Source organism: Lissotriton helveticus, chromosome 4_1 (assembly GCF_964261635.1).
Source record: "Lissotriton helveticus chromosome 4_1, aLisHel1.1, whole genome shotgun sequence".
Lineage (NCBI taxonomy): Eukaryota > Metazoa > Chordata > Amphibia > Caudata > Salamandridae > Lissotriton > Lissotriton helveticus.
In genome coordinates this window covers 1359960920-1359986268 of record NC_136063.1, presented here as the reverse complement: position 1 = coordinate 1359986268, position 25349 = coordinate 1359960920, and the positions used below count along the sequence as shown (strand labels likewise).

The 25349-nt window shown below is 42.0% G+C and overlaps 1 protein-coding gene across 2 annotated transcripts in view; it reads left to right on the top strand.

Annotated features, from left to right (window-relative positions):
• The window catches only part of SERPINB5 (serpin family B member 5), a 142618-nt gene that overhangs the window by 96278 nt on the left and 20991 nt on the right, over window positions 1-25349 (top strand). For both annotated transcript variants that reach the window (XM_078687912.1, XM_078687911.1), the window contains 2 exons: window positions 233-350; window positions 15223-15365. In XM_078687912.1, coding sequence (XP_078544038.1) covers window positions 233-350; window positions 15223-15365 — 261 coding nt within the window. The remainder of the gene's footprint in view (window positions 1-232; window positions 351-15222; window positions 15366-25349) is intronic.

Below are 25349 nucleotides of genomic sequence, written 5' to 3'. Positions count from 1 at the left end.
TAGAGCATAGTCTTTCAAAAACACATTTCTTCCTAATTAGATTGTTGTGGTAATTTATTTCTTTGTAGAATATACACACGTTTTAAAACTATCTGAAGTTTGTTTGAAATATTGGCTTTGGTCTTTATGGATCTACAATCTGAATTTAACTCAGCTAAGGTATGTCATATGTTTCTAAGACTGTGTTATATTTGACCAAATGCACTTAGCCAGTTCACGTTGCATCTTTCAGGAATTCATCGACTCCACCAAGAAGCCCTACCCATCACAGCTGGAAATTGTAGATTTCAAGGAACACCCAAAAGAAACCAGAGAGCAGATCAACAAAAATATTAGTGAATTAACTAATGGCAAGTACTCTTTAAACAATGTTGCGGGAAAACAAATATTAAATAATGTTAATTTGGGGTTATTGAATGTAAAATTCACTGTTGTGCTTAAATTACATAATGATTTTTAACCCGATATAGTCATCAGATTACAGGTGCTGAACACTAACCAATCACACACTTTTCTTGCCCTCAATTCATGGTACATTGTGAAGGTGGGGATGAGTTGCAGAACTAGCCAAGATAGGACTTTTTGCATGGTAATCTCTGAATGAGAGACTATACGCTGTTTTGGGATTGAATGTACCCTATAAGGTCAACAGAAATGTAAACCTGCTGTGAGTGCCTAACTATATGTGAAACAGGTAACCTGACTTTCATTTTTCCATTGGTGTCATGCTAGTCTAGTGTAAGCACAGAAGCCCAGGCCCATCTAAGGCTTGCTTTGAATGCACACATTAATTGTGCACTCATAGTAGACAATGAATTACTGTTCCTGTCCTGCATGGATCACGTAAAGCAGCTGTGGCAACATACTGTACTTCGTAATTTACAGTGTGCCCATAACTCGTTTCTCTCTGTCAAAAAGAGCGCTGTCTGGTGACCCATCCTATGTAAAGTTACTCTTGTGTTTTGAGATCTAGAAGCTTGCACTGATATTCAGTGTGTATAATGAGTGGGTGTTTATATACAGTGCATGTTTAGCATATGAATGGTAGTAGGACACTGTGTGTTGGATGAATCTGAATACTGGAGCCAGTGGGATCCATGTTGGGTTTCCCTGGTTTGTCCTGGCACAAGATGGAGTGTGATAGTTTCCTCAGACAGTAGTAATATATTACCTGCATTTGAATGGTTGGTGGGTGGATTTTAGAAATGCTATGTTCCAAGCAGGCTTTGCTTGCAAGAGGGGTGTTTAGGTCTTCCAGAGCCCTCCTGTTTGGTACATTACAGAGTTGAGCAGTGACACTGCAATTGCTGTTGTTTAAAGTGAGGATATTTCTAGGAGGGCCTTCCCTTTGGTCTATCCCTAATTAATGCTTGAGGAAGGCTGATGCAGAGATCTCACTCTTCATTGTGCCTGTGTTTTCGGTATTTCTTCCTTGGAGCCAGCATCATTGCTTCCTGCTGTGAGATACATTGCCTTACACAAATGCTGTGTCTGGATGGCAGCAAGGAAGTGTCATTTGAAAGGGAGTCAACCCAACCTAATTCTAAAGCTTGAGATAATGGATTCATATCAAATGACATGAAAATGTGATTAAAATAGAAATTCATACCACCTCACTTGGTTTCAGTTTCACTTCCCAACCAAGGAATAGATTGCTTCAAAGACTACTCAAAGGACTACTTTGTGAGCAGTACTGGTGTCTGCCTGACAGTCAGTTTCCCCAGGTGAGCGGACATCACCTAAAGTCTATACTTTCGTAAGGCGGAGCTGTGGGTCTTTCTAGTGCCTAGATGCCTGCATGCTTGCTAAAAGGGAAAGAGTGTGCCTAGCTCTGAGGAAAGAGAAACTGTTCAGAAATATAATTCCACCACGTTTCTAGTGAGAGGGACACCGCCTGAAAGTGTACTACTCTAGAAAGTGACCTAGATGTGACCATTGTCATGAAGAGGTCACTCAGGCTTTCTATGTGCTTCTGTTGTGAGCCACCCAAAGACTTCACAAACACCAATGTAATTGTATCCCCTGGAACCTGCAGTGGGTCATGACTGGTGCTGCCACTGCAAAAGCGAAAGAGGCGGGAGCTGCGTCACTGCTAAATGGCGGCCTAACATCCTAGGTGGTCGTAACTGCCAAAGTCCCTACACCACTGACAAATCAGCCTGAAGGTTGGAGATGCTTTTCCATGGGATCCTTTTGCACTTGGCCTGGAGGGGGTAACTGCCAACTACCGCATGTTACTGTACCAGATCCTCCTGTGCTAAGCCCATTCAGTGATTCCTGTACAAAGCCGCTGCTGTGAAGACCAAGGTCGCAAGTTGTACCCCCTTCAAAAACACAATTGAGCCGCTAACACATAACTTAGCTTACAAACCGATCAAGGGACATAGATACACTCTGAGAACTCAAGCACAAGGGCTTAAGACTTGTTGCCCAAATTGGTACCTGTGGTAGGAACTATTGACTTGAGTTGCATATCTAAATTGCAGGGGTAAAAGTGAAGTAATCTGACCTGTGCCTGTTTATGTCTTTTCCCACAGAATACTGAAGAGTATTACTACTGTGATCACCACGGTGGAAAGAAAGTACATTTAGGGCGGTATAGCACTTACTGGGAAGCGTAACCAGGAATGCAACTGTGTCTAGTATTTTGTTCTGCTGTTTGATTAAAGTACTGTTTGTTTACAAATAGGATGCACACTGGGCCGTCCATGGATGGCCCGATTTACAAAGAGCCTCAGCAGTCATGGCGGAGGCTCCGCAGTCATGGCAGAGTCTCCTCACTCGTGGAAGAACTTTTGCACTGCAGGTTCTCATTGCAGAGATTCTGTCACAAGTGTAGAGCCTCCACCATGACTGCAGAAGCGTTTGTGATTCATGCCCACAAATATGGTGACTGCTGGTTGACTTTTGATTTCTGAGCTCTTGTCTGCCCCACTCTACGTCCATATGACACCTGTGAATGCTCGCTCTCACTACCCTAAGAGTGAAGTGTGGAAAGGATTGTACTTGGCCCAGTTTGCAGGTCCATAAAAGGAAGGACCCTACAACACCATTGACAAACAACTCAGCCACCAAAGTTGGGGCTCAGCAGCCCCGTCTACCCTGTAGTACCATGAAAGGGTCTGATTCAGAGAGCTGACACACTGTGTCTTCAATTGTAATGTGATAGGGCAGTCTATGTTGAAATTTAGTAGTTGTAGTCATGATGTGGTGATTACTGTTGGGTAGGAAATATTGATATATACTGACACATAAGCACCAGTTAAAGATTTACAAAGAGTTTTAGTGGGTGTTTCGTATAACCATCCTCCACCTGTTCAAAGGAACAAATGGGACATGTGCTCTGTTTCAGAGTGCATATATTAACTTGGAACCCACACAAGTTAGAACCTGTGCTGCTGACAGCAGCAAATGTGTGGGTACTTAAAGGGTGTGAAATTATCTACAAACGTTTTGTCACTTTTGACTTCTGAAAAATTTACAAACCTATCAGTAACAAGAATGAAGGATGATTCACAAGGAATACGTTGTGCTAGAGGAATTGTAGCAAATGAGCTCTGTTAGTTTAAGACCCACAATTGGTTTTTGGGTTTTTACTATGAATGAGTCTCATTAACAGAGTCTTGCTCCCTGTAAATTCTTCAAAAATGGACTTAGAATGCTGACCACCAGTGTCCACCTTTTAAGATAAGGCCACTGCTGGGCAGCTAGGGTAAGAGGTGCTGAACTGGTTACACATAAACATGTGAACACATGCACGTGCATACATGTACAGGCTGTGCATGTGGGATTACCATCTTCTGCATCCAGGGATCAGCACACGGGTAGCCTTTTGCAGAAGGGACCTGTATAGGAAAATGTCTATTTTTGCATGAACACCCCCATACTGATACTGCTGTTTGACTCTATGCACTGGCCCACAGTGCATCTGCTAACCAGCCCCCTGTGCATCTGAACTGGCCCTTAATCCATGTAAAAATTGGATCTACTCCCAATGGGCCCATTTGACTTCCCATAAGTGCCTAGTATATTGTACACAGTGCACTGAGGGGCTGTAACTTAAATGTTACTTGTGGGCTTCAGCACATATTGAGCCACAACTCGAGTGACAGTGAAAAACATGACTGGCTATGCAGGTTTGAACAATGCATTCAACATATTAAATTAACCCCTTTTGACAGGCCTAAACCCTCCTTTTAAGTAGTAATAAATCACCCCTAAGTGGATTTACAGCCACATGCATCCTTGTAGGAATTTGCGATTCCTAAATTGCGAAAATTAAGGAATTGCAATTTAGGAATCGCAAATTCCTATGCATTAAGAATTCGCAAAAGTTTTTGCGATTTCTTAATTTTCCTCATTTGCGATTCCTTAATTGCGAATCGCAAATAAGGAATCGCTTTACATTGATTCCTATGGGCCTAGAAGCCCATAGGAATCAATGGGAAGGCATTCTCATTTTGCGAATTCGCAATTAAGGAATCGCAAAATAAGAATGCAATTTCAAGGGTGCAGGGGGGGTCCAAAGGACCCCCCTGCACCCCTGAAATGTCACGTAAGTACATTTTACTCACACACATGTCCCAAGGGCATGTGTGTGTGTAAAATATAAGTTTCAAAAATTCATTTTTTTGCATTTTTGAAACTTTTCTCAAATTACCATGAAGGTTTACTTCATGGTAATTTTCCCCTTCCTAATTGTGAATTCGCAAATTTAAAAAAATCATGCATAGCATTTAAGAAATCGCAAAATTTGCGATTTCTTAAATGCTATCGCAACTTGAGAAATCGCAAAAAATTGCGATTTCTTAAATTGCGAAAAATGAAAAAAAAATGATGCATCCCAAAAAAGGTTTTTGCATTCGCAAACGGCCGAATTTTGCGATTCGCACCGTTTGCGAATGCAAAAAAGCTTGATGCATGTGGCCCTTTGTGCCCAGTAAGGCAGGGTGCATGATAATTAAAAGTAGGACATGTAAAAGTTTAATGTAAAACATGTCCTTGCAGTGACAAGGTCCCATTAGCTATTTGCACAGCAGCAAGATTGGGTGTTTCACAAGAAAGAATGCAAAATCAATGTTACAATTAAATAATGTTATTTCAGTCTAAAATGTTTCTTCTTAGATTTTTTAAATATTTATTACAAATCCAAATCATTCTTAAAGTTTGACTGATTTAACAAATATCGCTTTTAAAGTACTTTCAAAAACACACCTTTTGCCTGCCTAATGCCTCCAGATGTCCATTTGCCTGAGCTTCGAACTGTCATCCAGGAGCTAAATTACACCTTGCTGAGGTGTAAACTTGCTCCCAGAGGAGAGACATAGGCCTTGGGTGTGAGAATGTGTTCTGTTCCTCTGACAGGATGATATTCAGGGCAGTGCTGAGGAACTAAACTATCTTCAAAGGTCCTACTCTGTCATAGGCAGATGTGGATAATACCTGGGTTTGCCTCTCTTTTGTCTTTGAGGAGCTGCCTCCGGAAAAGTTTTTTAGAGGAGGTGCTACTCATTTCTCTGACCATGCCTCTTGGGTGGACACAGGGGCTCTGATTTTAGGTGACGAAGGGCACTCCGGGATTATTTGCAGTAGGGCACCCAGGAACTGCTGTAATAGTGGATTAGAGATACCCCTGAGAGCATTTGCCCCTACTGGTTAGGGAGAAAGAAGCTGACTCCAAGGATCAGTTGGTTGACCTCCTGTTAAGCTAGAGGGACATACAAGATGCGAGAAGCCTACTTCCCTGAAAGAGCTCAGCTGACCAGTTTAAACTGGACCTGCCCTGGACTCTACGAAATACTTCTGCTAGAGTGAGTCATGAACGCCCCAAATGCTGTTCAAGAGGTTCAGGAAGTCTAGGTGCGTGTAAAAGTATACTCCTTTTCCCTAAACCTAGATATCCAGGGCTTAGAACCTTTTTGCACAACTATTTGACAGGAGAACCATTGAGAGACAGGGACCAACCTGCCAGACAATCCACCTACGGTGCATCAAAAGCAGACCTGACTTTGCCGTAGCTCCTACTATATTCTTCTCTGCAGCAGCAAATCTTTTTCAGTAGACCCCACACCAACCAGTAACTAACAACGTTAAACCTTTTTGAGCTATAGCCTGCACAGATATCTAACTTTCAGATAAGAGTCTAAGTCTGAAGGACGGGCCGTACCCCAAGCCGTATCTGATCAATGCTGTTGACTTCTGGGAGCGAACTCCGAACTTTTCCCACCTTTCTATTGCAGTTGGCCTTAAACCTTACCCCTGTCCGGTCTAGCGTGATCAGTTGCAAGCCAGTGGCACCTTGGCATTTTGGCTGGATTTTTATTTAAAAATTCATTTGTCCTGTTCCCCTTATTAGATTGTGTCAATTGAGTGTGATTTTGTTCAACAAAAGACATTCTATTCTTATAAACTGCAGTTGGATTTTTATTATGTTGTGTTTTTGACATCTTTTTTTTTTTAAAGTTCAAAATAGTTTTTAGTGAAAAGAAAACAAGGTGACTGTACAAAGTATACATTATGAAACTTACATCATTACATTCCAAGCTTACTACATAGAAAGTAAAAGAATTGGACTATTAATACAAAATTGAAACAGAAAAATGCGAAATAAATGAGACATATAAGCTTATGGAACTATTAGGGAAGTCAAGTTGGTTTGAGAACCTCCTGTTGAGAAGGTTTTAGTAAGGATCATCGTTTGGCACTAGCATCAATATATATTCTGACAGGCGACCACAAGTCAGCGCGTTTCGTAGCCATGTGAGGAGGATACACAAAGGCAGTGTCTAACCCGTGGGTATGACAAACAGTATACCACCAGGCCCTATAGGAAATTTTCGAAGTCTTTCCAATTGACAGTAATTTGTTGAAAATCAATCGCTAATAATAAATCAATAATTTTGACATTAAGTGAAACATTGTCCCAAATGGAAGAAAGACTGCCTAAAAAAATGTGAGGAAAAGAAAAAGGAAATGTAGTGTCATAAATTAAGTTAATTTGAGACCATACTTGCTTCCAAAACTTGTGTGCTTGTGGGCATGTAAATAACATATGAAATAGGTCAGCATTGGGAGAAGAGCAAGTCCAACAGGTATCCGGAATGATTGAAAAACTTTTACATATTGTACCTGAGGTGAATAAAAGTCTGTTATAAACAAAGAATAATGTTTGCGTGGTATTTGCTGCCCTGAAGGCCTTACGTACTTTGGTCCATATGCCTTTTCAAAGTGAGAGTGGCCAGCATGTAGTAACATCTCGTTCCCAAGCCTCTTCAGCTTTTGTCTTCTGTCTGTCAATGTCAATGCCTTGCAGGTGGCTGTAAATAGTAGAGGCCTTGGGTGTGGTCATTAACAAGGTATGAAGTCGTGAGGAGGGTTCTGGGTTAGTGGAGGTATCGAGTATGGTAGGGAAGTGGGAGTAAATTTCCAGCACAGTTTTTATGAGTATGTTATATTTATGGATAAAGGAGGTTGGTAAGTTGAATACCTGATTGAGTGTGGCGAAAGGCAGAAATCCTGACTCTGAGAATAACTAATAGATCCATATTAAACCTTTGTTTCTCCAAGTCTTCCAATAAAAAGGTTTATTTTGGAGCAACCAATTTTTGTTATGCCAAATTGTTGAGTTTAGAAAGGAATCTCCAGTAACGTGAGTAGAATGAGAAGATAAATCAATAATTTGGAAGTATGCATTATTATGGGAGTTGATATGGATTGTTGTTTGTGTGAAAAAGAAAGATATTCACGAAATGAGTAAGGAGATAAAAAAAGGCGCTCTGTTGAAGTCCAGAGAGGACAATCTTCTGTAGAGTCAAGCAACCAAAGAGAGGCCTGACGCAACAAGAAAGCTTTCTGATAAGCCTGGAAGTCTGGAAAATTAACTCCGCCTTCTGATTTAGGGCGAGTTTATTTTAGTAAAGACATTCGGGGTTACTTATTACTCCACAAGAAAGTTGACTTTCTTAAATAATTTAGGGGCATATTAGCAAGAACCTCGTTAAAATTATCACTGTTTTAGCGACAGGAAACTACCGCTAAAACGGCGATAATGGGATTTCTAATATGCGTTATAGAATTCCAATAGAAGCCCAGGTTAGATGTGCAGGACATCTAACCTGGGCTTCTAAAACGGTGGTAATTTTAACAAGGTTCTTGCTAATATGCCCCTTAGTTGGGATTGGGACCGGGATGTTAGAAATAGTGTATTAAACTATGGGTGATAACATCATCTTTATGGTGTCTAAACGGCCCCACCAAGACAAATAAAGGGGATGCCATTTAGAGGTCAATTCTGAAATCTTTTGAATACATTTATTCATACACAATGTCACCTTTTCCGAGATTGAAGATGTAAAGTGTAGTCCTAGTTATTTAATATGATTTGGACTCCATTTGAATTGAGAGGCTTGGAATTCTGAACTAAAAGTATGTTTTGTTAAAGGCAATATATCACATTTATCATTATTTAATTTGTATCCTGATGTAAGCGAGTAAGATTTCACCCCCGCTAAAAAAGCCGGAATTGATTCTTCTGGTTTGGATATAAAGAGCAAAATATCACCAGCATAGGCTGCAAGTTTGATATGAACACTTGATGCTTGAAAACCATAAATGCTTGGGTTTTGACGTAATTTGGATAAAAATGGTTCTAGGGCCAGATTAAATAGGAAGGGAGAGTGAGGACAGCCTTGACGTACTCCTCTGTCTAAGTTAAAAAATAGGGAAATTAAGCCATTGGCACATACTGCTGCACGAGGGTTAGAGTGTAGGATAGATAATACATGTATAAAGTTGGGGCCAAATCCAAACCATTTAAGAGTGTAGAATAAATATTTCCACTCAACTCTGTCAAAAGCCTTTTCGGCATCCAACGCAATTACCGCCAGAGGATGATTGAAATGTGAGGATTTGGATAAAACATCAAAAAAGAGCCGTGTATTATCTGTAATGGCTCGCCCTTTGACAAAGCCGGATTGTTCTTTTCCCAGCAAATTTGGTAGATAAGAATCTAGACATATGGCTAAAGCTTTAGAAAAAAGTTTGTAATCAATATTGACCAGTGAAATAAGTCTATAGTTTTTACAGTATTTAGGGGCAGATTTATGTTGGGAATGTGCCACGTTTGCGTCACGCAACTGCGGCGGATGCGTCACGTTGTAAAGCCCTGCGCCACTTGTGGGCGTTCCGGGGCAGGTGCGCCTCGCAAAAGTGGCTGAGTGAAATCTATAAGATTTCACTCAGTCACTTTCAGGCCAATGCTGCGTCAAAACCCTGCGCCTGCTTGAAGCAGGCGTAGGTCTTGACTCAGCATTGCAAAGATGGGGCACCCCCAAGCCTTGCTGGAGCTGCGTCGCGCTTGCGACGCAACTTCAGCAATGCGCCACCTTTACGGCACAGATGCGTCACGCACCTGTGCCGTTTTAGCCCCATGGTGCGCCGCATTGTAAATGCGGCGCACCACGGGTGGCGGAGCAGCGGTGCAAAATAACTGGCGCATCCCTGGGGATGCGCCAGCTATCATAAATCTGCCCCTCAGAGTCTTTATCTTCTTTGGGGATAAGACAAATATGGGCTTCTTAAAATGAGCTAGAAGAACTATTTGAGGAGTAAACATTTTTTATAAGTGAATGTAATTTGGGAATTCAAAATTTAGAAAAATGGATGTAAAATTCAACGATAAAACCCCCCGGGCCAGGAGCTTTGTCTTTTTTATGGTTTTAAAGAGCGTTTAGGAGTTCCTACTGGGTGAGGTCAGATTCTAAGGGAGATAGATCTGGCGGGGCTTGTTGTGGCCTTTGGATCTTTGAGAAGAATTGTGATAATCAGTGATCCGTCGGTTGGGTTTCTGATAAGTATAAATATTTGTAGAAAAGAGAGAATTCATTTAAAATGTTGACACCTTTGAATTTTAAGACCGAATGTTCATCAAAGACAGATTCAATGTTTAATTTGTTGTGACGGATCTTTAAATAGTTGGCTAAAATTTTCTCTGCTTTTATTTTACCTCCATGGAAGTAAAGTGAGGCATCTTCTGTTGACTTCTTATTAAATTTCATTTTAGCACTCATAAGGGCCTTTAAACATTCCTCCCAGCGAGATGTATATTATGAGTGTTCTAGTTTTGTAATGTCTTGGAGGAGGTCCATGGTAGTCTTACGTGCAGTTTTTCGTTTCTTTGCAACAAAGCCTATAATAAAATCTCTTGCTGACTCCTTAAAGGCATCGCAAATAGTCGAGAATGATAGGGACTCTTTATGGTTTCTCTCAAAGTAATCAGTAGAGAAGGAAGTAAAGGATGCAGTGAACATGGGATCTAAAAGGAGTGCGTTGTTAAAATGCCATCTTCTGAGAGGGTTATTTCTGGTCAATACATCGAAGCCAATTGAAACGGGTGCATGATCCGATAAGAGAATAGGACCAATTTCTGCTTGTGTGAGGGACTGTGATATGTTATGAGAAACAAAGATATAGTCAATCCTTGATTGAGTATGATGGGTTGAGGAGTAAAAGGAGTATTCTCTGGTGGTCGGTTTACAGAGGCGCCAAGCATCAAGCAGTTTATGTTGAGTGATAGTGTGAGTGGAAAATTTGTGTGATTTATTGGGGTCAAAAAGCCCTTTAGAATTCCTGTCTATAAAAGGGTCAAACACTTGGTTACAGTCACCAGCCTTAATAAAATTATCTTCAATGCAATGAGAGATTTGCTTGGCTAAAGCAGGCCAGAAGGAGGCAGCTCCACATGTAGGTGCATAAACATTAAGAAGAGAAACTGGAATACCTCTTAGTGACAATTTAACAATAAGCCACCTCCCATCAGCATCTGATTCCTGTGATAAAAACGCGACTGAAAGGGACATGCGGCACAGTATCACAACTCCATTTTGTTTACCATCCCCTGAAGAAAAATAAGCCTCCCTCACCCAGCCTCTTTTTAATTTCAAAGATTCAGTATCCGTAAGATGTGTTTCTTGTAAAAAAAAACAGCATTTAACTTGGCCAAGTGGGTCAAAACCCTCTGTCTCTTTATAGGAGAATAATTGAACCCCCTAATGTTCCTTGAGACTCATTTAAGTGGCATAAAATATTAAAATAGAATAGAAATAACAGTTTAATATAACAGTTCAATTCAATGACGTGGGAACATTGAAAATAAAATAATTTGAACTTGTAATACTAAAGTCCAATTCGTTGCAATAACACTGTAAAGTGTTAAGAATGAGAAGAGAAAAGAGGAGGAATGAAATGGTTCAGAACACAAAGAGATATAGAAAATAGGTAAGCAAAATGGAATGGAAAGAGATGTTAGCCATATGAGAAAGAATAAGTGTAAAAGTTAGATGATAAAGGAGGAAAGTGGAAGAATGCGTTACAGAACAAAGAACAAAAGACAAAACAAATAACATACCTACAAAAAGGGAACATAGAGGTGAGAGTGAGTGGAGCCACATGGACCAGACGAGATGTCAACCGTGGACTGGACGGAAACGGGTGAAAAACAAGCCACTACATAAAACCAAAACTCTGGAAGCAAATGGTAAAGTGGTTGGCGATAATTGATTAATTAAGGGAGGAACATAAAAGAAAAACAGCATCAATAAACATTAACTGGAATTGTCAAAGAAGATATTAAACTGTAGGAATCATTATTAAACCAGGCAGTAACACAAAACCTTCATTTAAAGTCAAAGCGGCAACTCATGTACAAATACCAGGAGAATCAAGTAATATGTGAGGAGGAAGGTCTTGAAGAATCCATGTGGACCGTCTTGTGTGAGTTGATGAAGCTTTGCAGACTTAGTGGATCATCGTACGTTGTTGTTCTATTGTTATAAGTTACTTTAAAGAGGCAGGGGTGAAATAGGCCATATCGGGCACCCATGGAACGGAGATCAGGTCTCATGTCGAGAAAGTCTTTGCATCTGGCTGCAGTCACCTTCAAGTAATCTTGTGAAAAGAATAATGTAGATGATGACTTCTCTTGGTTTCCTGTAATAATAGCTCCATGGAAACCGGTGACGTCGATTTGGGACGATAATTTTTCAATCGCTTTACGTTTGATTTCCCTACTGTTGGCAATGAGGAGTCCATTATTATGCTGCTATTATCTGAATCATTGAGCTCCGAGTTTTCCAGCTTGGACAATTCTGAGAAGACGGAGGAATTCTTAATAAAGATGCGTTTTGGTTTTAAAGCAGTAGAGTGAGAGTTTTTTGTTCTTCCCATCAACTTGCAGGATGTAAATATTTGAAAGAGACGTAAAACCAAGGTGAGACTTATGGTACACTAGCCAACATGTGAAGCTATACAATCAACTCAAAAGTGGATACAACCAGACCAAATGAGGATAACTCCCAGAAATATGGTAGAGTATGTTGCAGCTAAGGGAATAAATGGGTACTCTTTGTAATGAGGAACCGTAATGGCCACTTCTGCCCTCTAAGATATAGTATCCTAGCGCATCCTCACCCTTGAGATAAACATATCCGTGGCATTTAAATCATGACATGAGGGCACAGAAATGAAGAGTTCAAAAATATGACCCAGAATAAAAAGCATGAAGCAAAACGATATACAGCGAAACCTGGCGTAGTCTTTATAACCATTCAAATGTTGATGCTGTTTAAAATCATGATGGGATTCCAAAATGGTGGCCGCAATCACATCACCTCAAAATATACAGGGTATGAGGCGAAACTGGGTTGCAGCGGCAACAGACATCCCTGCTCAAGGAGGGTGCTTAAGCTGAGTTGCAAAAAGTATACTGGGACATTTGTGAAGAAAAGTCCATTATTGCCTCCGTTTTTGCCAAGCAATCGCTCACAGCGCGTTCATGTAGACAAAATGGCAGCCGTATATGCGCGTTTACGAGGTCGGGCAATTGCCTCAAATTAAAGGTGTCCGGTACGCAGAAAACTAGTGTCAGTGCTTACATCTTCGCACTGACCGCTTTCGAAGATGGGTCCTCCACTCTGCTTCTCTTAAAAAGCTTTTGAAGCGCGTTTTCCCCATGCCGGTCTGGGGAGCCTCACGCCGATGCCGACATATTCCTCGGGTGCCAAGCCACAACCCCGATCGTGTTTCTGACTTTTTAACTGTTTTAGTACATCTAAAAAGTTTATACATTTTCTCAAATTAAACCTGTCTGCTTTGTGCCATAGCTACTGGGATTTGAGCTCAGTTTTAAACTACCGAAACGTTTACAAGAATAGTACCATTATTACTAGCTGTTGAGTACCATCCATCCCAACTAATAATCCACTTTCTAACAGGTCCATTGAGGACTGGTACTGACCTTGGCAGGGCCTTAAATGTGAGTGCCCAGTCATAATGTAGATCCGTAGTGCTTACTAAAAGTCTTTGATGCTTAACCTGAATTACACATTATTGGCAAAATCTGCAGCAAAGCACATTTTGGCGTAACTTAGCAATTAGGGTAAACATGCAACCTCACCACCTTCACAATTACTAGCCCAATCTTTTACAAAGGTGCAGTTGAATTAAGTATATATCATTTGTACAAATGCTGCCTTTTGCTCTTATAGACAAGGTTAGTATGACGCTGGTGTATATGCAGATAGAAATATGCAGAATGTAGTTATTCATTGACGAAGAAAAATATTTGCACTTAAAAAAATATGTTGGTCAATTAACGTTTGGCATCTGTATTGTTGTGTATTTTTCAACCTATTACTTTGTAGCTTAGGTGAAAAAATGCCCAGCAGGTGTTGTGTCCTACCCTTTCTTATGCTATGCAATGTGTATTTGCATGGCTTGCATCTCACCTGGGGTGAGACCCTGGTGCCTAAAGAAAGATGGTGTGGTCCTGGCTAGGACCTATTAGAATAGCAAAGTTTTCAGTTTCCTGAAAACTTCAAAGCCTGAGCTGCCAGCTCTAATCTGTGGGGGATGTCTTTCCAGGCTTTTGGAGCCAGGTATGAAAAAGGGAGCCCACCAACTCTGGTTCTTCAAATGCGGGTGTCATGAGTGAGTTGAAGGTGAGTCAAGCCAAGTTTTTTTAGTCAAAGTGAGGAAATTGATGCAACTGTTCACTTAAAGGGGCCAAGATTGTGTAGGGCTTTGTATGTGTGTGCCAGGAGTGTGAAGAGTGTGTTGAGATGCAAGTGCATGATGGGAGTCTTAACATAGTCTGGCTGTACTTTTTGAATGACCTGGAGTCCCTTGATGGGATGTGTGGTGATGCCAACATAGAATGTGTTTCCATAGTCTAGCTTGCTGGAGACCAAAGCCTCTGTGATGGTTCGGTAGGAGTTTGAAGATTTTTATGAGGAGCTACAGTGTGAGAAAGCAGGAGGCTTGTCATTAGGAGTTGATTATCCAATAATTTCCTGAGGTTCCAGGCTTGGTTAGACTGGTTAGGTGTATATCTTAATTAGCAGATCATCAGGCATGGGTCCACAGTGAGGTGTTCCTTTCTGAAGAGTATCACAGCTGTCTTGTCGTAGTTGGGCTTTATACAGTTGGTCTTTATCTTGTTGGCAACTTTAGACATGGAGAAGGTGAACTTTATCTGAGTGTTGGGGGTGTAGACATGAGAAAGGGAAAGGATGAGTCTGTGCTTCCTCTATATCTCCCTCCTGTCTTTTTTTATTTCCTTCTCCTTTATTACAAGTCCACTGATGCTACGCTCATGTCGCTCCTGTCAGAAGTCTGATGTCCCTTACCTCATCTTCTTGGGACTTGTCAGAAGTCTGACGTCCCTGACCTCATCTTCATGGGACTTCTCTAACTAGCCCAACCCAATCACCGAATTCACAGACTTAAAATATTCCTACGTAACGTGGGTCAATGTTCAGTACACACCTTATACTGGCTATGACATGCACATTAGGGATACTTTGTTTTTCCTCAATTACAGATTGCAAAAGTTTACAACACAGTCTATTACAGAGCTGAAGCCACCACAATTGGCAGTAATCAGTCCATCCTACATCTTAGGGCACAATACGTGAATGAGCTGATGTAATTTCTTCCCTTATTATTATTATTATCATTATTATTTTACATATTTGCAGCATTCGTATAAATCAATATTCTGTTGTTTTAGAGATATTTGAGAAATACGTAAGGCAAGATAATCCTCCTTGCCAGACACTCATGCCCAGGACATAATTGTAACCACTTGTATACCCATAAAATGGAAGCTTGAGAAGGAGCTAGAATGCAGTTCTTAATGAAAAAATCTTTTAACATAATTTTTCACAGGTAAAGTTGAGACTGTACTTTGTGAAGGCAATGTCACTGACCAGACAAAACTCCTTTTGCTGGGTGTAGCCATCTGCTCAGGAAAGTGGTTAAAGAAATTTGATAAGGATAAGACAAAAGAAGCTCCCTTCAGGATTAGTAAGGTAAGTGATATTAATCCATTGTAAATATGTAAAGTCTAGTGCACAGTTCACCGGAGCACACATCTTCTATCTCTAGGCTGTCTAGTACTGAAAATTCATCATACTGAAAAGTTGTACTATGGGAGCATTGAGTGTTATTTTAGTCATACTGTAAAGTAACAACACACTGTAGATTTTCATACTTTTTTCAACTTAGCTGTCTGTTATACTTGTCAGTCTTAGGGCGGTCTTCTCCAAGCCATTCTACCTTCACCCATCCTCCTTTCGCTGATATCATTTGGGTACTTTATCACTGCTAGCCAGTGCTATAGTGCTTGTGCTCTCTCCCCTAAACATGGTAGAACCAGCTTATATCCAACTGGCATACTTAATGTACTTGAACTTTACACCCCCAATAAAGATGTACCACGTGTACCATGGGCCTGTAAATTCAATTCCACTAGTGAGCCTGCATCACTTATTGTGCCACCCTCTTAACTAGCCTCACATTTCAACCCGTCAAAATAAACCTTTTGACAGGCCCTAGCTTTTCCTTCTTAATACATTTATGTCACTCTGAGAGTAGACCCTACAATGCCCAGAGGGCTGGGTGCAGTGTATTTAAAAAGTTGAATATGTACTCTTAAGTTTTACATTTCTTGGTAGTGAAAAACTCCTATATTCCTTCATCACTCTTGCTAGTCCTATCTCTCCCATAGGATAACATTGGGGTACCTTATTACATTTATAAGTGATAACTTTCAATTTGTTGTCTAAAGAATTTTAATTAAAAGCCCTCTTTAATCGCAAAGTCAGATTTTTAGTCACACTTCTGAAAATGCCACCTTTAAAAATTTCACGTTCTCTTGTCCCAACCATTTGGTGTCTGCTGTCTGTATCCTGGGTCACATGACTAGATGTAGTTGCCAGTTGCTTTTTGTGTATTGCTCCCAGACATTGAGACAAAGGGAAGCTAGTTGTTAACAGGATGGGCCACTCTGAGTTAACATGGGTGAAGAGCTGTCACCTACCACACTTGCACATCTCAAACACCCTGCCTTTATACTCTCACAAAGGGGTCTCTTGTGATCCCAGACAATCTGAGGCCAGAGCAGGAAGACAGGAAATTCCAAGCACCTCTTGGAGAAGGACACCTCTAGAATGTTCTCCTACTTCCGAGTGGGCACCAGGTATAAATTGTGGACCTCAGAACCCACCTTTTCAGTGTACAGCTGGACCTGTGGAAGACCTAAAAGGTCTGCTGTGCGCTGTTGCCTAGCTGCACTCCTGCCTGAGTGAATGACTGGACTTCCCTCTTAAACCCAGGACCACCAGAGGGGCTCCAAAACCTAGTTGGCTGGCGTCTTGATCCAAAGTCTCAGGGACACAACTGGCTTCCTCTATCTTCTACCCTGCATCTGGACTCTTCCAAGTGGGAGTCCTACCCTTCCAAGTGGTGCCATGCTAGTCCTGGACATTGGAAGATGATCTGAAAGTGCTCTACCAGCCCCAACTGTTGTCCCAGTAGAACAAACGCATCCGAACCACAGCACGACACATCGTCGACCAGAAACTCTGCAACGGAGCTGCTGGGCAACGCATGACCTTACCATACTCTGCATCAGTACCACTGCATGTTTTTTCTCTGGCTCAGGACTTCGCATCGCTGCTCGCCAGTTTCTTTGGAACCAGCTGGTGTGTGAAGCATCTCGACACAGGACTTTGCACATCCCTCAATGACAGCATCAAAAACAATGCAGGACATTACGTCGCATAGCAAGACCTTCTTCAATGTCATTAATGATGATGCAGAGCATCGTCTCAAAGCTCTGGGAATCACCGCTGGATGACGCATCCTTAACACGGAAATCTCCATCACTCAGCAACCCTGATTTGAGGTACTCTTCTTTAGCGGACTTTAACTGGGTCCCTTTAGCCAGTGAATGCTCCATCCCGGTCGGCCTGAACTTGTGACTTTGTCGTGGGCCGACGCAACTACATATCCACAGTTGGTGATCTGGGCTTTTTTCACTCAAAATAATTAAAATTGCATACCTCCAGTTCTTCTGGTAGGACTTTTTGCTATTTCATTCATAGGCTATTTATTCCATTTTACTCTATTTACCTAAACTGGTGTTGGATTTTTCTTGTGTTGTGTTTTCACTTTATTACTGTTTGAAGTGCTGCATAAATACTTCACATATTACCTCTAAGTTAGCCTGACTGTATTCGTGCAAAGCTACTAGAGGGCTAAGCATATCTTAATTTGGTGTTGTTTGTGACTTCACCCTGACAAGGATTTTGGTTGCTGCTTGAGTAGGATTTTACCCCTCTCAACCAGTAACCAAATTTCTTACACTAACCATGTAACACTCAAACTCTAACACTGAACACGGTTGCACTGCCCATTTACTGAACTAAATATTTCCCCTGCGCTGGAGCCACCTGCACCTCCATAACGTTCTCTCTAACCCCCAACCTTCCCCCTGACCTATTCTCCCCTGTGTATGGAAGCAGATAACACAGAAAAGGCATACGTAGCAAGGAACGCAACATGACAGTTCTGGTCACTGTCAGTTAATGAGCAAGAGGAATAGAGTGCAGCTGTGTGTGAGAGGAGAGAGAAAGAGAGAGAGAGAGATGGACATAGAGAGAGAGAGAGAGAGAGAGAGAGAGAGAGAGGAGAGACAGAGAGTGGAAGCAAAAAGAGAGAGTGGAGAAAGAGTGGGATTGAGAGAAAGGGTGAAAGTTAGAGGTGCAGGCGGAGTGTTTTGGTGCAGACCAAACTGAAGAGTCCACATGGCACACATCCCTGTGTGCCATGCCCAACAACTCTGCCTATGGCTTGGATAAGTCACCCCTCTAGTAGGCCTTACAGCCCTCAGGCAGGGTGTAGCATACCACAGGTTAAAGCATAGCTGCATGAGCAATATGCCCTTACAGTGACATTCACAAACGTTGTAAGTGCAGTGAAGCCATTTTGGATACAATTGATGGGGGTCTGTCAACACAAACTCCACAGCTCCATGATGGCTTTACTGAAAACTGGAAAGTTTGGTACCAAACATCTCAACATAATAAAACCACACTGATGCCAGAGTTGGATTTATTATAAAATACACTCAAAGGGCATCTTAGAGATGCCTCCTGAAAATCGACCAACCTTTGGTGTATTGGCTGACTGATCCCTGTCAACCAGCCACCACCAGACAGGTTTCTGACCTCATGGGATGAGAACCATTTAGCTATTGGAGGTCCTAAACAAAGCTTACCGGGGGTGGAGGTGTTTCACACCTCCCCCTGTCAGGAACAACAACACTTGGCAGTGAGACTCAAAGGCTCACACCTTGTAATGAGCTGATTTGGTCATCTCCACTTTTGGCAGCAGGACTGGTGGGAAAATTAGTAAGAAGAGTAGGAGTGTTCACCTTAGCCTAGCACACCCCTAGGGTCACGAGAGCTGAGGTGAACCCCGTTCTTAGAAATTCTCCATCTTGAATTGGAGATTTGGGCTTAACAGGAACAGGGATGTCCCCATCTCCCCAAAGGGACGGGGCACCCAAAGGGTGTAGCCACCCTTGGGAAACCCGACCTCAGTGCCACCCTTAAATTTAGTATTTAATGGGCTCCCTGAAACTTGTTAGTCAGATTTGACGACCTAAGAAGATGAAGGACTGAAGAACCATGCATCAGTGGAGAAGATGAATGACTTGGCCCAGCCTACCCACCTATCTGCTTCTCCCGGATCCCTGCTCCAAGAAACTAGTGTGGACCACAGCCAGCAACCTCCAAGAAACCCAGGGACCTGTGCTGTCTTTGAGAAAGACTCATGTCTCCCATGGACACTGGATTTGTCCAGCAAATAACTCATCCAAAGGACTCCAGATCCAGGCAGATCCATGACCTTGCACCACTCTTCAGCCATCGCCCACGGCCTGAGTCCAGGTGGCCCACCAATCCAGTGAAGTCTGCCTGACAATCCTGACCTGTGATCCAGCATTGGACGGCCTCTTCTCACCTTCCCCTGGATGCCTGCAGCCTCAACCTAAATGCCCCCCTCACCCACAATGGTATCTAGTGAGAAAACCTAACACCAAAAGACACCCCCGCATCCGCAGCCTTCCGGCTTTGGTGTACACAACCAATGGTGTCCTGGCATCCCCCCACTATCCAACTTACCTCTCCAGTCATGGAACTCCTTCAGCAAGTCTTCCAAACCAAGCCAGCAGCCTTTTTGCCCAACCAAGGATTTTCATTGGTGTAAACAGGGCTCCAGACGCCTCCTTTGCACTCTCTAAATGGCCACCCCTGTGCTGCTGGTGGTGCAGCCTCTGTGCTATTTGGTGGCCCCCCCAGTGCTGATATTAACCCCCCAGGGCCTGTGTCCCTGAACAGTAGGTACTTACCTGTAACCAGTGCCTCTTTAAAGTTCCCCCAGCCTCCGTTGGGTACCATTGTGCCCAGTGACTTCTGCACACGGCCGCTGGTGGTGCAGTACCTACTTTGGTCAAACTGTTGCCCAGTGTTGGCCCAAACAACCGGAGACTGAACTTAAAAACCACTTACTTACCTGTAAGTTACTCACATGTTGTTTTCCCATAGGATAGCATTGGTCTCTCACTGTATTGTACTAAGTGTGATCCTGAAAACAAAGGAGCATATTTACAAGCCATTTCTTCCGCCGGTGTGTCTCTTTTTTTTGATACACCGGTAGTACAGTTTGGTCGTCCATATTTACAAGGCCATGTACAGCCACCCTGCGTTGCTTTTTGTGGCCTTGTAAATACGGCTCCTTTTAATACAGCACTTTGCATGAAAGGGGCATTCCATCTGTGTTGCTGTGGGTGTTCCCACTCAACACCCATGGATTCTGCCACTGTCCTGGATTTACAATGTTTTGTAAACCTGGGAATGCATCAGAACACTACGCCTCCCCAGGGGAGGTGTAAAGAGGCGCAACAAGGAGAAATACTTGTATTTCTCCTTGCTTTTTCTTCTTTCTATGCGTGCTGCATTCTGCGGTACACATAGAAAGAGGAAAACACCTCTTGTGATTGTTTTTGTGTAAGAAGGTGTCCCCGCAATGCAAGGGTGCCTGCATTGGCGCATGACAGCCAACTGTGTACAAGCCAAAGTGGAGAGCACAGGTGTCCGTCATATTGTTGTAAATATGACTCATACCTGTGCTTTGAAAGTAACGCAGCAAGGCACAGCCAAATGGCTTGCAGCAACATGCTGCGTTATTTTCTTGTAAACAAGGCCCAAAGTATCTCTTTCTGTATTGAAAAGTGTTTCATGCACATGCAAGTTAATGTTTGATACTATACAAACCTATTGCCAGTAATTTGAAAGTATTGCATAACAGTCTACCTGTGTTCAACTTGGTTCCTGGAAAATAAAAGTAACTAAAGTAATATTGACCTGGAGTCAGTCATTGGGTGTGTGTTCCTGCCTTGTATGGGTATATACACCAAAGGCATTCACACTATCATCTGATGGAGATAACTGCTCAGCCCAGCTATCACTAAATTGAGAGTAAGGAATTATCTACTTTAACCGCTGTCATACCTTTGGGGACTTACTGGACGCAGTGCAATGAAGCAAATCTGCTTGCTCTGCTGCACTGCATGACAGGAAAAGAGTGAAAGAGTATGAATGTGCCGTAATTTAGGTAATACGGCATATTCTCGCCTTTACCTCTGCACTGGTGCCCTTTTGGCAGTCTAGCTCCAACCATGGTGCAAGGGGTCCTGCATTGCATGCAGTGTTGTTTTTGCGCAGGAAGGGGCACCATCCTTGAGAGGCAAATTCCTCTATGTGTCTCTGCAGAATGCAGCGCAGATAGCAAGAGGAAGCAAAGAGGAGAAATAAAGATACGCCTCTCCTTGGAAGGCATGTTTTTGGCGCACTCCCTGGTTTAGCAGTTCTGATAAGTCTGGGAATGCATCAAAAACCATTGGACTTGCATGCAACACAATAAACTGGCTGGTGCAAAGTCTCATACCAGACTCAAGCCGCGACAGCCATGATCGCAAGAATTGCAATTATTCAAATATTTTACTACAGTTCGTCCTTTACTTTACACAGATGCCTGGATGGGTATTTCTACAGCAGTAAAAGTGTGGAATCACACAGCGTCTGTGTAAATTTGGCAATCATTGTTGAATGTTGGAATAAAATAGATTACAAAGGACAAACTGGACTTTGACAGAATTATGTGAGGCAAAACAGTACATCATTTTGTAAATGTAGGTGGGGCCATGTGGTAAAAGGCCCCAGCTTTGTAGAGATAAAGAATGTGGAACGCATAATTTACTTGGTCTCCATCTCAGGATGCTCCTTTTGCATCACCATGAGTGAGGGAAAACATGCATGAGAAAGCAACAGATAAACATAGATTATGAAGAATATTATCTACACAACTCTCCTTGACAAGATGTATAATGTAGCAACATCAAAGTAAATTTGAGAAAATCATCAAACAGAGCAAAGCAGAAAAGACATGATTTTCAGAGTTTGAAAAGTTAATATATCATGTCACAAAATTACGTGCATTTGTAAAGTGCAGGTTCACCCAAGGGTATCTGGCACTGAATAACAGATGTTTATTGTTACCACACTCAATGGCACTTATTTTATTGACCTCAAAAGAATGAAAGGCTGAGTAGACCCAGTGGGATTTGAACCTGTGACCATGAGGTCAAACACAGACACCTACAGTGGTTGCATTAGTCCACAAAGCCACCAGTCCCAAGCACAAACAGTGTTCCTCAACATTATTTTAAACCAACAACACAAGTTGATGGCTTAAAAAGAGAACTATGCACGAAAACATCTGCGCCACAGTATCACACAATGAAACCATGCCAAAGATTTTGGTAACCTTGTCAGGTAGGTATTTAATGCCCTCATGCTGCTATTTGCAATGAGGTTCCTCGATCAACAATGATCAGTAATATTGTACCAAGTTCTGATTATATCCACATGAGGTACTGTATAATTTTGAGCTTTGCTTACAACCTCATCTTGCACCTTCTTAGTAATGTCATTCCCTGGTTCCATTCGCCATTTCATTATGGGTTCATAATCAAAAGAGTGTAAAAACTTAAAAATTCCCTGTCCCTATATTTCCCATCCTCTTTGTTAAACTCAGTGATCATCTGCCTGATTTTTGTCTATCGAATGATTCATCTATTGTTAACCGCATGTGTTCTTGATGTCATGATATCATTGTACCTTTATTTTATGCTACCACAAACTCCTTATCCATCCCTTACCCCATCCACTGTCTACTCTCACATTGACTTGCTCTGTACACCAATTGGGTGAAAAAAACTTTTACTGTGCCATTTTAGGGGCAGAGCATGCACTCTAGGGTTGTGGCTAGCAGTGTCACTGCACTCAGAGTGCTAAAATCAGCAAACATACAATCAAGAAAACGACGAGAAATCAGGAGCCCACACAAAAAAGGTGACTATGCCCGAAACAGTTAAAGGAAACTGCCCATATTTATCTACGTTTGGAGAAATTGATGATTACAAATAGCAGGATATGTGACAGTTAACGCATCCTACTTGAAAGGCTTCTCTTTCTTGACTCAGCAAAATAACAGTCAATCAAGTTTGGATTACTTTACTATTACAATATCTGTACTTTGTATAGAGTGAATGATTGTGCCCATCATGATATCACATAATTACATTTTTCTTTACACTCTCCATTGCTAATTGTGTGCGCATTTCTCTTCAGGAGGCAGGGTGAGGATAGATATAATCTGGAGTTTAGCAATTACTTTGTTTACTGATGAAATCCTTGTTTGCAACTGAAAAACAAGTAGGTGTAATTTCAGAATTAAACAAAGGTATCTCCTCTTTAATATGTCATATTCATTCAAATTATTCTTCAGAGTTCTGGCTATAGAATATGTTGATAACAAGTGGGATATTGTGTGCATCTGTATTAAGCTCGAATGTGAAGTCCCAATCCCTCCCTTTTGAATATAACAAAGCTGAGCTCAGCTGCGGAAAGTTTGAAGGAGAAGTGCATTGTAGGTCAAACCCTTGAACATAATAGGGTTTTTACAAATGAGCTTTAGAGAAAATAATGAGGTAAGCTTCTGGCCTATCAGACTGAGGCATAAGCAACCCTAGCGATAAATTAATGAAATAATCATCCCTGACGCAGAGCTTTTGAAAACAGAAATGGTAGAGAAAGAGAGGGTGCTTTAAGGTATTATACTAACTTGTTTCACAAACCAAGTCCCTCACTTTTGGAACAGTAATTTTCCTGGATTGTGTACAGTCGTGCTCCCCTGCCCTGAGTGCATGATTGTGAGTCTCTGCTTTTGATTTTGGCAACAGCCTTGTGCTAATCTAGTGTGGACACAAAATCCTAGTCCTATTCCTTGACATGAGTGAGGCCATTATGTTACATTCTGTAATCTGGAATGGAGCTCCACGTGTGCCCTTATATGCCTGCCAGTAGACTTCTGTCCCTGCCATGGATTTAGCATGTAGAGCAGTGGCGGCAGCATGCTGGATTTTGGGAAGCAGTAGTTGTGCTGAGACCTTTTTAACTGTATCACTGGAGTGGATGCCTAATGGCGCACTCATGTTAAGTACTGCTACTAGGCAGTAACCCAGATGCTGGTGCTAACATCCCAAGTGTATGTTATGCCTGTGTAGAAAAATGCTTCTTTTTACATGATCAGCCCCATTTGTTTGGACTGATGCCGCTGCTTTTTTGACTCTTGGCCCTGTGGCTCTGCTAACCAGGCCCCAGAGCATTTGCTGTCGCCCCTAAAACATGGCAAAAGTTTTTATACACTAATTGGCATATCTAACTTACCTATAAGACCCCTAGTATATGGTAGACAGTTTATTAGGGCCTATAAGTTAAATTTCACTAGTGGACTGCCCCACCCATTGTACCACCAACTTCAGTGGCATTGCAAACATGACTGCAAGCCTACCACTGTAGCCTGTATGTGCATTTTTAGAAAATGCTAATTCATCCTCTCAAAATATTCCCTTTTGACAGGCCTAAACTTCACTCCTAAATATTAATAAGTCACCCCTATGTAAGCGTGTATGTCCATAAGGCAGAGTGCATGGTATATTAAAGTAGCATATGAAAATGTTGTATGTTAAAAATATCCTTACGGTGATAAGGACCCTAAAGCCATTCTCACTGTTGCAGGGTTAGCTGTTTCTTGAGAAAGCATTGGATACAATATTACATTTAATAATGTTATCACCACTTAGGAAAAAGCATCAAAGTTAATTATTGGGCTTTATAAACTATTTATTACAAGCCTCATTCACAGGTAAAGTAATGTTTGTAATAACTATTTTGCAAGATGTATTTTTAGAAAGTTACCTTTTCCCTGCCTAAAGCCTCTGGAAGCCCATTTACATGTGCTCCGAACTACCACTGAGGAGCTGAATAGCCCCCTTGATGAGGTGTGAACGTGCTCCCAGAGCTGGGAAACAGGCTTTGGGTGTAGTGTGATGTTCTGTTCTTTTGGAAGTACGACCATCTTGGCTGTGCCCAGGAACTTAATTAACTGTAAAGAAGCATACCCTACGATAGGTAGATGCAGTTCACACCTGGGCCGACCCCCTCCTTTGTCCCTCTAGCCAGCCAGGCACCAGTTCCAGCAGGGAGAGAAGCTGCTCCCGGACATGATTTTGAGTGGCCACAGAGGAGGGGTTGCTCCTTTCTCTGACCATACCTCCAGGGTGGGCACAGGAGCTCTGCACAGTGGAAGAAAGGTTATGTTGGCGTGGTTTAAAGTAGAGAGGGGCATTCTGGGATTACTTGTAGTAGGACACACAGGAACTGCTGCAAAAGGGGGGTAGAGTTACCACTGGGAACTGTTTCCCCTATTAGTTAGGGACAGGCCAGGAGTCACCCACAGACTAGTGCCAGGCATAAATTTGGCACCTCTCGGCATCCTCTTCACAGATCTACTTAACCTGTGAAAAGACAAGAAGGACTTCACCT